The sequence below is a fragment of the Pogona vitticeps genome, chromosome 1 (genome assembly GCF_051106095.1).
Source record: "Pogona vitticeps strain Pit_001003342236 chromosome 1, PviZW2.1, whole genome shotgun sequence".
Lineage (NCBI taxonomy): Eukaryota > Metazoa > Chordata > Lepidosauria > Squamata > Agamidae > Pogona > Pogona vitticeps.
Genome location: NC_135783.1, coordinates 226,233,941 through 226,248,560, shown reverse-complemented (window position 1 = coordinate 226,248,560; position 14,620 = coordinate 226,233,941). Strand labels below are relative to the sequence as shown.

The following is a 14,620-nucleotide window of genomic DNA, read 5'->3' as shown; positions in this document are numbered from 1 at the left end:
AGTGCTGCCTCTGGGTGGGAGTAGGGCCCAACTTGCCCACCACAGATGCCACAGGCTGTCTCTGTCTGCTGGCATCTAATGAGGGATGGGGTCAAACAGACCACATTCTCTGCCTTGCCCGTACGGAACCCAGATCTACACAAGGACCCTTGTCCAGCATTCCTCCATCATTAAACTCCTGCTCTAGCTCTTCTCAGGCATCATCTTCCTCCTTGGTCCCTGAGGCATCCACATCCTCCTACCCTGCTGGTGTTGGATGTCCCTCATCTCCAATTCCAAACACACACACAAATACCCAGTTTACTCCAGGGCCTCCTTTATCTGCCCCATCTGCCTTGACCTCCTCCCCCTCAGGCCAGCTGACCCAGCTCAGTCTGAGGACTCTAAACAGCTGTATGGGGTGGGAACAGATGGACCACCAGGTGCACATGTGACAGCCCCTTCACACTATCTAACAATTGTGTGCTGTCGTTTCTGACTTCTAGTGACCCTTTCCATGGTTTTCTAGGTAGAGTACTTAGAATGGTTTACCATTCCCTTCTTCTGGGGGTTTCCTAGGACTGTACAACTTGTCCAAGGCTACATAGGCTTGCCATTCTGGGATGCAAAGTGGGGAACTGAACTGTCAACCTTTAGTTCCCTAGCCAGATACCTAACTCACTGAGCTATTCATCAAGCAACATGCTATCTAAAGCAGTGGTCCCAACCTTGGGCCTCCAGATGTTCTTGGACTTCAACTCCCAGAAATCCTGGCCAGCAGAGGTAGTGGTGAAGGGTGAAGGCTTCTGGGAGTCGTAGTCCAAGAACATCTGGAGGCCCAAGGTTGGGGACCATTGATCTAAAGGACCATCTACAGTATCTCATTAGAAGCCTATCCAGATAATAAGGTTTTCAGGAGAGCCCCTCTTAAAAATACCAATAGTCTCAGAGGCCTGCCTAGAAAAGATGCAGGAGAGGACCTTCTCCTTTGTGGCCCCCAAACTATGGAATGCACTCCCTTCAGAATTTCCACTTTGACTGATTTTAAGAAGGGAATACAAACACATCTTTTTAGAGTAGCACACACTGGACATAGAGATGTATAACTCAGCCCATGCTATTGGTTTAATTGTATTCTTTGTGCATTTTAATTGTTTTTAATGTACTTGCTTATTTTACACTGGGGCTGGTGGATTTCTTTAATGATTTTTGAGGTGGTTTTATCTGTTTTTGTTCTTTTAAGAAGTTTGTAAGCTATCCTGAGTGCTATTTCTGGTGTAAAGGCAAGGTATAAATAGTATAAAGAAAGAAAATGCTACTGTAACAAAACGTTGGGCTATAACACTGTCTCCATTTGAGTAGAAATTCTAATATAATTGAGATAGTCAAAAGATTTGAACTTTTAAGCTTCCGATGGCTGATGTAGGTTTTTTTGGGCTGTTTGGCCATGTTCTGAAACAGCCTGAAATACCTACAACTGCCATCAATCAGATCCTGGCCCTGAAAGCCTTTGAGAATACATTAAGCTTCTTTTTCACTACTTGTGGACTGAGGGGGCAGCTTCCTTTCAAAATCTGGCTCTTCCAAATACGTATACTTTAAAAAACAGAAGAGTTCTGGCACCTTAAATGAGTTATGTCAGAGTGGGTCTTAATTACACAAACTCCCCAATTCTTTTCTCCTCCTCTTACTCCCTCCTCTTGCCATTGTTGATGCTGCATAATTAAGGAAGGGGAAGGAAAGGAAGAAGAACAGGGTAGTCTTCACTGAGTACCAGATAAGCTAGCAGAGCAATCCAACTGAGGAGCCAGAAGCTAGTAAACCTGCTGTTCTGAGCTATTTCCCCCCAAAAGGCAATGTTTAGGAGGAAGACACTTCAGAAGATCTGGCACACTTGGAATGGAGGACACTTAGTTCATCAAGGTAGCCTTCACAGGAGTTCTCAGCCAAAAACTATCAAACTTTCAAGTATCTCTCCAAAGAGGACCTGCCTTTCCCCAAAGCTATCTTATGGACAAGTAAGTTCCAGAAAACCCACCTCTTTCTACTTCAGATATTCACAAGCCAACCTTCACTGCAAGAGTACAGGTTCTCCCTCACTTTAGTTGTGAGTGATGTGAGATTGAGCAGACTTGTCAAAGGTTCTCTTAGCACAATACATTTCCTACACAAAGCTTCTAGTCTTGCCAACTGTATGAGTTCCAGAATGGAAAAGAACATAAAATATAAATGAACTAAGTTATTTGTGCAGGTATCTTCCATCAGAGAACTACGTATCCATATTTCCTTGCTATCAGTTGAGTTTTGTTAATATGCTAACGTTTGGGCATTCTTGAACAACAAGGAAGAGAAGTCACTGAAAATGGGGGGAAATGGTAAGTAGCTCACTTCTGCAAACAAGCATAAATGAAGGAACAAGGATGAATGAGAATTCTGCTTCATCTCTTAATATGAGTATTCCTTAATTTTCAAATTTCTTCCTATTGGTGGTAGGGAAAAACTTGAGATACTTTCAAAAAACTGAATATGGCTAGCAACCCAAACTATTTGTTTGCATGGTAAGAGTCTCAACTGAAATCAACCTAAATAACAAGAGCAGAATTTCTCATTCCATATGAATAGCTAGTGTAAGCAAATGATTTGATGGAAACATTATGTGCTGATGGACTTGGATGCTGGTACTGGCACATCAAATATGACATGCTGCTTATTGCTCTGGTCGACAGGAAGGAAATTATTTCAAGGAAAGCATGATAACTCACTTTCATTCATGATGACACTTTCATAAATATATCTTTCCAAGCCCCATTTTTTTAAAAATTCAAGATCAGGTTCTTAATCATATGCAATTAAACTGTATCTGTTTTACAAGTATCACTATAATTTACACTGAAGTGTACTTGTGGGCAGAACTGATGCACAATTCAAACTTTGCATTCCTATCCACGTCAATGAAATGTTGCATCTACTATGAAATAACTCTTTCTTTCTTTCTTTCTTTCTTTCTTTCTTTCTTTCTTTCTTTCTTTCTTTCTTTCTTTCTTTCTTTCTTTCTTTCTTTCTTTCTTTCTTTTTGCATTTGGACTCTTTTCCTTTAGTATGAAATGTACAGTAGCTCCCAAACCATGCGATACATTTTCATGACAACACCGATTCACAAAATTTGTCTGTCAGATCTGTAATACAAACCCATATGAAGTTACAGTTGCACCTTCAGCACCCCAACCAACTGGCTCATGAATACCTCACACAATGTTTGCAATGCACAAAGTTCACCACACAGTCAAGTAGAATACCTCACTTGGTTTGGGCTGAATTCCCCAGAAGTTGTGAACTTTCGTAAGACAGTAACTAGGCATCTTCTTGCACTCTTAGTTGTTTTTAATACCCTCAAACCACTGCAATATTCAGAAACTGCTGCTCAGTTCCCCCCACACACACTTACCAAAAAGTGCTTACAGATTGAGTAGGCCAGCTGACAGTCCCATTATTAATCAAAATAACCACAAACAGAGAGAAAATAAGGGATTCTTCCCTTTGATACCCCATCATCCCTCTTTGGAAAAAGTTAAAGTAACTAATTTCTAACATAAATTGAAGAGGGATAAACAAAGAGAGGGTAGAATGAAATAAATTAATATTTCTATTATCTGCAGTGAATGGGTTTCTTCACAAATTGCTACCAATGAGCTTTCAACAATCCTTCTGGGTCAGTAGGATAGGTCACTGTCAGTCCCAATCACAGAAGTAAATTTGCTTGAAAAGCTTCATTTATCTTAACCAACAGAAGCATAGATAATGAAGAACAGCAACAAAGTTCTGTTGCAACCACACCAACAATTGTGAGAGACTAGCCAGATCACAAGTAGGAAGCCCATAGGATTAACCCCCAAGATTAAAACTCCAAATCAAACAATATATAATCACACTTACACACTTTCTCTCTCAGACAAACAGAGGCATCCTCTCCCCCCCTCCCCATCACCCTAAAAAGATCATATTTCTCTGCCATCAATCAGAATTAAGCTGCTTATGGATGCATAGCAATTTGGTACATGCAGTTGCCAGTAGCAACAGGGCACACAATTGCACAGCTCCCCTCCTCAGCAACAGCAGCAAAAAAGGAGGAGCGACCAAAGAGGGGCGGCAGCAGATGGGACAGCGGAACCGGGAGGGCAGAAAGAAAAGGAAAATGAGAAGAGCAGAAAAGGCAAGGAGAGTGGCAGGAAAAGAGTGGGGATCAGGAGCCAAAGCCAGAAGGGGCAGAAAGGATTTGCCAAGAAGGAGCAGGGAATCCCATGGTCAGGCAGCAAGAGCTGAGAAAGAAAAAAAGAGAAGAAAGGGCAAGGGAGGGAGACCCAGTGGGGCTGCGCCTAAGAGAACAGCAGAAAGTTGGAAGGCGGTGACAGCAGCCGGGACTTGAAGGGCCAAGATCAACAGAAGCCAGTTGACAAGAGACAAGTGTCTCCTTAGACTTCGCTGCCCCTCCCCTTCAGAAATTAACAAGGCCACTCTGCTTAATCCTGATTCCCCAAAGTGCTATGTAGCAGCTGTCTGATTGCCATTCCCCTTGCCTGCATTGCCAGCCCCGCTAATGCTCAATGACAAGCAAGTCCTGCACAGGCTGCCCAGATCTTCCCCGTCTTCGCTAAATAGATATACTGTATACTGTATATGGGCCTTTCTATTGATCCAACTGCCTGGACGGCTGCTCCACGGAGGCGCGCGAGGCCCCCCAGAGTCACAGATCACGCGTTCTCTCTTCTGAATGAACCGACCAAGAAGAACTGCCTCCTACAGAGGAGGGGAAGCCGAAACGGGGGGGGGGGGGGGGAGAGCGCGCTCTGGGCGCACGTGCACATCATCACCAGGGTCTCCCAAACGCCTCCGCTAGGAAGGTTATCCGCCCCACGCAAATAAAGCCTGCACGTGGAGTACACCCGAGGTCCTATTGGCCGTGGCAAGTTTGCACGGCCTCCCTCGCGCACGGGTGTCGGCGTGCCCACCTTGCCCTCGTGCCCTTGGGCGAGCGGCGTCGAGGTGGCCTTAGCGCGCGTGAGGAGCGCAAGCCAGCATCGCGCACACGCTCCCTATAGTATGCAGGCTCGCCGGCCCGTCGGCGCATCTATCTGCCCGCCGGCCGCTCTTCCATCTTGCTTCCCTCCACGAGTTCTCTCCTCCGAGGCGCACGGGTTCGCCCCCCCCCCCCGGCGTCTCCTTCTCCACGTTGCCCTCAACCCGGGCGCGAAGGGGAGGAGACACCAGGGCGGGAAAGTGGGGAAGGAAGGAAAAGGGGGGGGGGGTGGACCACGGCGACGCGCGCGCGAGGGCGGGGTCCCGTCCAGAACTGGCGGAGAAAGAGAGGCAGGCGGGCAGGTGAGGGAGCGCCGGCAGCCCGACTAGTCTAAGGGGGAGCCCGGCGAAGGGAGGGCCCAGCCGGCGCCCGGCGTTGGCGGCTCCTTCCTTACCTGCTCTGCGGAGTGGCATTCTGCAGCAGGGAGCACACGGCAGGGGCGGGGCCTCTACAATCCCAGGGGGCCGCCGGGGGCTGCCCAGGAGCCGCCGGAGGAGGAGGACGGCGGCGGCCCCCGAGTCCTTAAACTTCCCATGGCCGCGCCGCCGCCGCCGCCGCCGCCGCCACCGGGGAACCCCTGAGCATCCGTGAGCGCCGCTCCTCCTCCTCCAGCAGCAGCAGCTCCCACCGCCGCCCGTTCGCTTTCTTCACACGGCTGGAAGGACGGCTGCCGCCGCCGCCGCCGCCGCTTCTTCCGCTTTGTTGTGGTGCCGCCGGGCTGTCTCTTCCTGGCGCTCCCTGTCGGGCTGCGGCAGGGCCGACGCTTCTCATGGGCTGAGGGAGGAGGGCCGGCTCGGCGGCAGCCTCGGGCTGGCGAAAGGGCACGGGCTGCGGGCCGGGGAGGTGGTGGAGGAGGAGGGCGGCCGCAGGAGCGCTTGGAAGGGACGCAAGGTGACGGGCTGCGGCGGCGAGGACGGCTGCCTTCGTCGCCTCCGCCGCCTCTGCTCTTTCCTGCTCCCTCTCGGGGTCTGAGCGGGCTCGGCGGCGCTGGGGCCTATTAATTCCCCCAGCCCTTAAGAAACTGCTTAGGATCGGGGCTGTCAAATCCAGCCCATCTGCTGCAATCATAATCAGTCTCAACTGAATGGCTCTGACAAATCTGTGCCTGCAGCAGGGGTTAGGGAAGTCGGGGGGGGGGGAGGGAGGGAGATGCGGGGAGGGGAGGGGAGGCGGGTGGTGGGGCGGACGGGGGGGGGCTGTCCGCGGAAAACTGCTATTGTGTGCTGGGAACTCGGGTGCCTGTCAAGCGTGAGGCGAGCAGGATCCGGGGAGAGAGCGAGACCACGTGCAAAATTCCCTCTTTCCGTCCCTCCCTCTCTTCTCTGTATGTCTCATGAAGTCACACCACAAAAACAAAAACCAAACAAACAGAACTTCTGCCCCCCCCCCCCCCCCGGCCAGGGGTCCCTCAGTTAAAATGCGCCTTTCTAATTAAATCAACAATTACATCGCCTCCATCTCATTTGGATGACCAAGCAAGGGTGAATGATGCCCTCCTGGCCTTCTTCTTCTTCTTCTTCTTCTTCTTCTTCTTCTTCTTCTTCTTCTTCTTCTTCTTCTTCTTCTTCTTCTTCTTCTTCTTCTTCTTCTTCATCATCATCATCATCATCATCATCATCATCATTATTATTATTATTATTATTATTATTATTATTATTATTATTATTATTATTATTGAGAAGGAGGAGATGGACAATGCCAGCCCCAGAAAACGACATGGGGTAGCAATTTAATCCTGCCCACCTGATTCACTTGTAAGTAAGCTAACCAAAAACAGCTGCAAGTATTAAGCCATGAAGCTTTGGTTGAAAGAAAAGATGCTGCAGATGCAGGGCAGAGGAGATGTGGCAGAGCTGACAGTTTATTGCTGGGTTTCAAAATACTGTACTGAGCAAGCCTCAAGCAAGGTGGGCCTGATGCTTGGGGAAGAGTCACCTGTAAGTTCCCATTGGAAGGAAATGGTCCATGCAATCCTATGCATGTTTACATCAAATGTAAACATTCCATTGAATGGCATTACATTAAATGGCATTTAACTCAGACCCAGAAAATGGGCGTATTATGATGGCAACATTAATTGGACTACTGATACCTACTGATAGTACCACATAGAGAGTCAGGAGACCTTGCTTAATGGCCTAAGCTATGGTGGAGAGAAGATCCCTGAAAATCATGAGAAAGTTCTTTCGATGGGCAGAATCCTTCCACTAATGGAAGGCAGAGCCTGGATCTAACCTTTTCTTAGAAACACATCCGTGGAGCTATAGTAAAAATAGCCATGTGCTGTCAAGTCAATTCTGACTTACGGCAACCCTTTTCAGAGTTTTCCAGAGAGAGAATGCTCAGAAATGGTTTACCCTTCCCTTTTTCTGGGGATGCCCTGGGACTGTGCAAGGCCACTTGGAAAGTCGTTTCACATTACCCACCCCCCATGTACCCTCTAATTTTCAGCCCCGCTGGGACAGGCTCCCCCTCTTGTGCGTACGGCTTCGCCCCTGCATGTGTGCACGTCTCTGCCCCCCCCCGCGCTGGATTCCATCACAACTGGAACCTAATGCAATAGCTGCGCAGAGAAGGAAGAGCTGCACAGAGGGAAGCGGAGTTGTGCGCACGCACACCCAGTTTAATGGGATCCTTGTTCCTCCCCCCCCCCAAAAAAAAGCTGTGGTTGTGCTGCATAACTCCATCAACGTAGCTTTCAGCAACAAACTCCCACAACCTAAGACATCAGAGCAGGCCATTCCTATCATATATAGAGTTACACAATGGGTACACAACAAGAAAAGTTTATACCAACTTCTTAACTTACACCAAGTCAATGCTGAAAGTTTCACTGATCAAGTTATGTCAACAAGTGTTACTAACATGATTCTGGTGTATATATACATGAGCAACATGTGGAAATGCACACTCACATCTAAGCATACACACACGTACTAGCAAGAGACTTTTTACCCTCTGAAGCATGCAGTTGGACAGTCCATATACAGATACTTGTTTTGGGTTGAATTCTGCAAAGGATCTCAGCATCTGTTGCTGACAAAAAAACTTACAAGCATATGTACAGACTGAAACACAGTTTGCATTCCACATTTCTCTGCATATTTGGAAACAGATAGAAAATACACATTTTTAACAAGAATGGTGAAAATGAGTTAAAACAACTCTGTACTTTTGATTATACCCTAAACCACCCAATGTCAATTGAAAGAGAAAGGTCTCAATGCTGGTGCCTTGTAGAAGCCACCCAGATTGTTCCTTGTGGTGTGATGAGTCATTTGTATACAATAGCTCACTATATGGTTAAACCAACTCAAACTTTGGGAGACAGGCATCAGAAGCATGAAGAAAATTGTGTTGATCTGAAGTTCAGTATCCAGAGGGCAGTTTTTAGGCTTGCCCCTCCGCTTGTTCAAGTTCAGAGATTGCCTTCTTATACTTCATATTAGTGTAGAACGTGTGTCTTAGAGACCTGTGGGAAATATAAGAAGACAGGGAGAGTCCTGCCTAGAGTGTATTGTGGAATATATCACAGTAGCAATATACTGCATAGATAACCACTAGGGATGCAAATGTTCACTTGCATTTTGTGAACATTTAGATTTTGTGCAAAATACAAGACATTTGTGTTAAAATACTTTGATGAAATGGATTCTACTCCAGCTGCTTGAGCTGGGGGAGGGGTATTCTTTTTGCTGTTGTGCAGAAGTGACATCTTTCAGTAGCTGACACTTTTTTTTTGTACAGGGTGCCATGATGTTATAATACATTCTTCGTCATTGAGGAAGAGCGATGATACAGCTGAAGTTCACAATGAAAAAAGAGGCCTTGGTCTTTTCAATTTCATGCCGGAGAACAAAATCCTGCTGTATTTGACCATTTTTTGTATGGCTTTACTTGATGTGTTCTGACATCCATTTTGGTTAGAGAAGAAAAGTGTCATTAATTGTAATGTCTATAAATGCATTTGTCATGTAGCCCCACTTTTATGTCTGAGAAAGTGGACTTTTCCACAAAAGCTCACAATAAATATAACAGTTCATCTTTAAGGTGTTATAACAGTTTTGTCTTCTTTTTTTATTTTGTTTTGGCCTGATATGTCAGCACAAACTAACATGGCTACATCTTCTAAAACTTAATGGTAATGCAATCCATAAACTTCAAACACTCTGGTGATCATGTGTAGCAAAGGAACACTCATGAACTTTCTAGCAAAGGTATTGTACTGACAACCCAGAAATCCCAATAGACAATGATTTAAAAGCGGTAAAGAACTGCACAAGGATGTAGTGTTTTACATAATAAGCATGTCAAAGGGAATGTAGGAAGCCTAGAATGAAATGGGAAAAAAAGCTGTGGAGCACCATGCACACAGAAATTTTCTATGGAAGATTCCAAATGTTTTTGAAATGGGACTCGGTAATCTATCAGGCATCAGCCGGCTGAACAAGTGTCTCTTCAAAATGGTACAGATTGCATTTGTCTTCAGTGTGGAAAGGATTATCACTCTCAAATTGGCCTTCTCAACCACACTAGACACTGTTCCAAGACCTCTGTTCAGAGCACGTTACCATAGTATCTCGAGACTGAAGGATGCCTCCTAGTTAATCTATCAGGCAAAAATTCAAGGAAAGGTTGAGAAATGCACAAACATCCATAGGCTAAAGACCTGTGAATGTGACACATAAAGCTATGTTGTTGTTTAGTCATGTCCGACTTTTCGTGACCCTATGGATCACAGCACGCCAGGCCCGCCTATCTTCCACTGCCTCCTGGAGTTGGGTCAAATTCATGTTGGTAGCTTTGATGACACTGTCCAACCATCTCGTCCTCTATCGTCCCCTTCTCCTCTTGCCTTCATACTTTCCTAACATCAGGGTCTTTTCCAGGGAATTTTTTCATGAGATGGCCAAAGTATTAGAGCTTCAGCTTCAGGATCTCCCATTCCAGTGAGCACTCAAGGTTCATTTCCTTTAGAATGGATAGGTTTGTTCTCCTTGCAGTCCAGGGGATTCTCAAGAGTCTACTCCAGCACCACAATTCAAAAGCATCAATTCTTCAGTGGTCAGTCTTCTTTATGGTCCAGCTCTCACTTCCATACATTGCTACTGGAAAAACCATAGCTTTGACTATGTGGACTTTTGTCGGCAAGGTGATGTCTCCGCTTTTTAATATGCTGTCCAGGTTTGTCATCGCTTTCCTCCCAAAAAGCAGGCATCTCTTAATTTTGTGGCTGCTGTCACCATCTGCAGTGATCATGAAGCCCAAGAAAGTAAATCTGTCACTGCCTCCAGATCTACCCTTTCTATTTGCCAGGAGGTGATGGGACCAGTGGCCATGATCTTAGTTTTTTTGATGTTGAGCTTCAGACCATTTTTGGCATGCTCCTCTTTCACCCTCATTAAGAGGTTCTTTAATTCCTCCTCACTTTCTGCCATCAGAGTGGTGCCATCTGCATATCTGAGGTTGTTGATATTTCTTCTGGCAATCTTAATTCCGGTTTGGGATTCCTCCAGTCCAGCCTTTTGCATGATGTATTCTGCATATAAGTTAAATAAGCAGGGAGACAATATACAGCCTTGTCGTACTCCTTTCCCAATTTTGAACCAATCAGTGTTTCCATGTCCACTTCTAACTGTTGCTTCCTATCCCACATATAGATTTCTCAGGAGATGGATAAGGTGGTCAGGTACTCCCATTTCTTTAAGAACTTGCCATAGTCTGCTGTGGTCCACACAGTCAAAGGCTTTTGTGTAGTCAATGAAGCAGTAGATGTTTTTCTGGAATTCTGGCTTTCTCCATAATCCAGCAGATGCCCCTTCGAAATCCAGTTTGTACATCTGGGAGTTCCCGATCCACATACTACTGAAGCCTACCTTGTAGGATTTTGAGCATAATCTTGCTAGCATGTGAAATTAGTGCAATTGTACGGTAGTTGGAGCATTCTTTGGCACTGCCCTTCTTTGGGATTGGGAGGTAGACTGATCTTTTCCAATCCTCTGTCCACTGCTGAGTTTTCCAAATTTGTTGGCGTATTGAATGTAGCACCTTAACAGCATCATCTTTTAAGATGTTAAATAGTTCAACTGGAATGCCATCACCTCCACTGGCCTTGTTGTTAGCCAGGCTTTCTAAGGCCCACTTGACTTCACTCTCCAGGATGTCTGACTCAAGATGAGCAGCTACACTATCTTGTTGAGTTGTCCAGGGCATTTGGATCTTTCTGGTATAATTCCTATGTATATTCTTGCCATGTCTTATTGATGTCTTCTGCTTCTGTAAGGTCCCTACCATTTTTGTCCTTTATCATGTCCATCTTTGCACAAAATGTTCCTTTAATATCTCCTATTTTCCTGAACACATCTCTGGTTTTTCCTTTTCTGTTATTTTCCTCTATTTCTTTGCATTGTTCATTTAAGAAGGCCCTCTTGTCTCTCCTTGCTATTCTTTGGAAGTCCTCATTCAATTTTCTGTAACTTTCCCTATCTCCCTTGCATTTTGTTTCCCTTCTCCTCTCTGCTATTTCTAAGGCCTCATTGGACAGCCACTTTGCTTCTTGCATTTCCTTTTCTTTGGGATGGTTTTTGTTGCTGTCTCCTGGACAATGTTACGAGCCTCCATCAATAGTTCTTCAGGCACTTTGTCCACCAAGTCTAGTTCCTTAAACCTGTTCTTCACTTCCACTGTGTATTCAAAAGGGATTTGGTTTAGATTATACCTGACTAGTCCATTGGTTTTTCCTACTTTCTTCAGTTTAAGCTTGCATTTTGCTATAAGAAGCTGATAATCAGAGCCACAATCAGCTCCAGGTCTTGTTTTTGCTGACTTTATAGAGCTTCTCCATCTTTGGCTGCAACGAGTATAATCAATCTGATTTCGGTATTGCCCATTTGGTGATGTCAATGAGTAGAGTCGCCTCTTGTGTTGTTGGAAAAGAGTGTTTTTGATGACCAGCTTGTTCTCATTATTATTATTATTATTATTATTATTTATTTAATTTATATCCCGCCTATCTAGTCGTGGTGGACTACTCTCATGGCAAAATTCTATTAGCCTTTGCCTTCTTCGTTTTGAACTCCAAGGCCAAACTCACCTGTTGTTCCTTTTATCTCCTGATTCCCTACTTTAGCATTCCAGTCCGCTACAATGAGAACATATTTCTTTGGTGTCAATTCTAGAACGTGTTGTAAGTTTTCATAGAACTGGTCAGTTTCAACCTCTTCAGCATCAGTGGTTGGTGCATAAACTTGGATTATTGTGATGTTGAAAGGTCTGCCTTGGAATCATATTGAAATCATTCTATCATTTTTGAGATTGTATCCCAGTACAGCTTTTCCCACTCTTTTGTTGACTATCAGGGCTACTCCATTTCTTCTATGGGATTCTTGCCCACAATAGTAGATATGATATTTGTCTGAATTGAATTCACCCATTCCCATCCATTTTAGTTCACTGATGCCCAGGATGTCAATGTTTATTCTTGCCATCTCCTGTTTGACCACATCCAGCTTCCCAAGGTTCATAGATCTTACATTCCAAGTTCCTTTGCAGTATTTTTCTTTGCAGCATCAGACATTCCTTTCACTTTCAGGCTCGTCCGCAGGTGAGCATCCTTTCGGCTTTGGCCCAACCACCTCATTAGCTCTGGAGCTACTTGTACTTGTCCTCCGCTCTTCCCCGGTAGCATGTTGGACGCCTTCTGACCTGAGGGGCTCATCTCCCAGTATCATATCTTTTAGCCTTTTGTTTCTGTTCATGGGGTTTTCTTGGCAAAGATACTTGCCAGTTCCTTCTCCAGGTGGATCGTATTTAGTCAGAACTCTCCACTATGACCTGTCTGTTTTGGGCACCCCTGCACGGCATAGCCCATAGCTTCTCTGAATTACTCAAGCCCCTTTGCCACGACAAGGCAGCAATCCATGAAGGGCTATACACATTTCATATTCATTTTAATGTGTATAGGGCTATACACTTTTCATATTCGTTTGAGAGGGAGTTCCATGTAGAACAAATTTCTTTAATTTTGTTTAAAAAACCAAGTTATCTGTGTGTCTTTCCAGTCTTGTGTCCCCATTCATCCAGCTCCATCCTCACCCTATCATGCTACGCAAAGCAGAACTCAACAACAACAAAAGCAGGCTTAATGGAGATATGATATGCATACCTTCCATTCCCCAGAGAACCCTGTTATATTCAGCATGAGTGCATGGAGGTGAGGAAAACTGGGTGTGTAGGCCCCTGGTTTGCATGGGGAAGACTGATCTCTATAATACTTTACATCTGATACCACCAGTTAAAGATCTCAAAATAACCACAAAAAATATTTCCGAGCAACAACAAGAAGCAGCGAAGAACATTTGGGAAATAACTGCAGCTTATTGTATTGTGATGACAAATGCCATACAGTGGACCCTCGAATTACAGACAGCTCCAGTTACATACTTTTTGAATTACAGACTTCTCTGGCAGCAAAATTTAGGTTCAACTTGCAGCCAGAGAATAGACCTACAGACTGGAAAAAAAAACCCAAAATGGAACAAAAACGGCCATTTACGGATTAATCGGTTTTCAATGCATTGTAGGTAAATGGAGCCTCGACCTACAGACTTATCGACCTGCAGCCACCGTTCCAGTACATATTAATTCTGTAAGTCGAGGGTCCACTGTATGTGTAAAAATCCTGAACATGACAACAAAATTCATACTTGTGTATATTCATCATGCTGGAATACCCAGGGGTGGGGGAGAGATGAAAAGATTAAATCTAGGCAGATAGTCAGGTTTACATGTTTATTTTTTTAAAGAATTTGTTAAAATAAATAAATAAATGAGGGACTTAGAGGTATTAACACGTCTCTCTCCTCGCCAATGAGGAGGATACCTATCCCTAGAAAAGTTTATAATGCACGTAACAGTGAGCTGGAAGTAGCGAAGGAATGTCAGATATTCCTTTATTCTGTGAAAACAGAAACATAGTTCCCAGAATATCAGTAAGGAAGCAAAATAACCCCCTTCCCAGTTCAACAAAGGACTATCTCAGACACCTAGATGCAAATGCAGAAATAACCCACCAAGAACATTTACACAATGAAGTTGTGTACAAGCTACTGACCTGTGATTATAACAATTGTATAATATAATTTCCTTCGTCCTCAGTCAATAAACATTATTGTTTGGAACTGAATGCAAAATACACTAAAACTGTGACTTAATATCACTAAAATGAAGCGTTGTCATATTATCAATAGACCTTATGCCAAAGGTGACCTTGCTCATACTTTCTGAAAGATAAAGCCTTTAGTCAAAAATTGATTTTGGCCAAAATAACAGAAAAGCTGTTGTGTGACTCATTTAATGAAGCTTAATAGGGAGAAAATTATGGCTGCATTCAGTCAGGGTGGCTTTATGATAATATATTGTACCTACTACATCCTGGAAAAGGCTAGGCAATCAGATGTCAAACTGCAACTGCCCTCACTATTCACTGTTGGCTATGCTGGGTAGTGTTTGGAGTAGTAGTCTGATAACTGGAGTACCTGCAATGTTTTTCTTTAGTTAACAAAGTAA

General features: G+C 44.6%; 1 protein-coding gene and 1 long non-coding RNA gene across 24 annotated transcripts in view; both read right to left on the bottom strand.

The window, feature by feature from the left end:
* NCKAP5 (NCK associated protein 5) overlaps positions 1-14,620 on the bottom strand; it is a 762,731-nt gene that overhangs the window by 492,948 nt on the left and 255,163 nt on the right. For 2 of the 23 annotated variants that reach the window (XM_072984311.2, XM_078377096.1), the window contains exon 1: positions 5,448-5,585. The exons of 20 other annotated variants lie outside the window; for them this stretch is intronic. Coding sequence is in view for 1 of the 3 variants with exons in the window: in XM_072984301.2 (XP_072840402.2) it covers positions 4,986-5,104 (119 nt within the window). In the remaining 2 variants the exon portion in view is untranslated. Of the gene's footprint in view, positions 1-4,985; positions 5,210-5,447; positions 5,586-14,620 lie in introns of those variants that run through there. One more of the 23 variants, XM_072984301.2, reaches the window with a different exon arrangement.
* Positions 10,887-11,339, bottom strand: LOC144583435 (uncharacterized). The gene is made up of 2 exons (XR_013537198.1): positions 11,206-11,339; positions 10,887-11,115 (listed from the first exon to the last, which is right to left on the bottom strand). It is a non-coding gene; the product is annotated as an uncharacterized LOC144583435 (long non-coding RNA).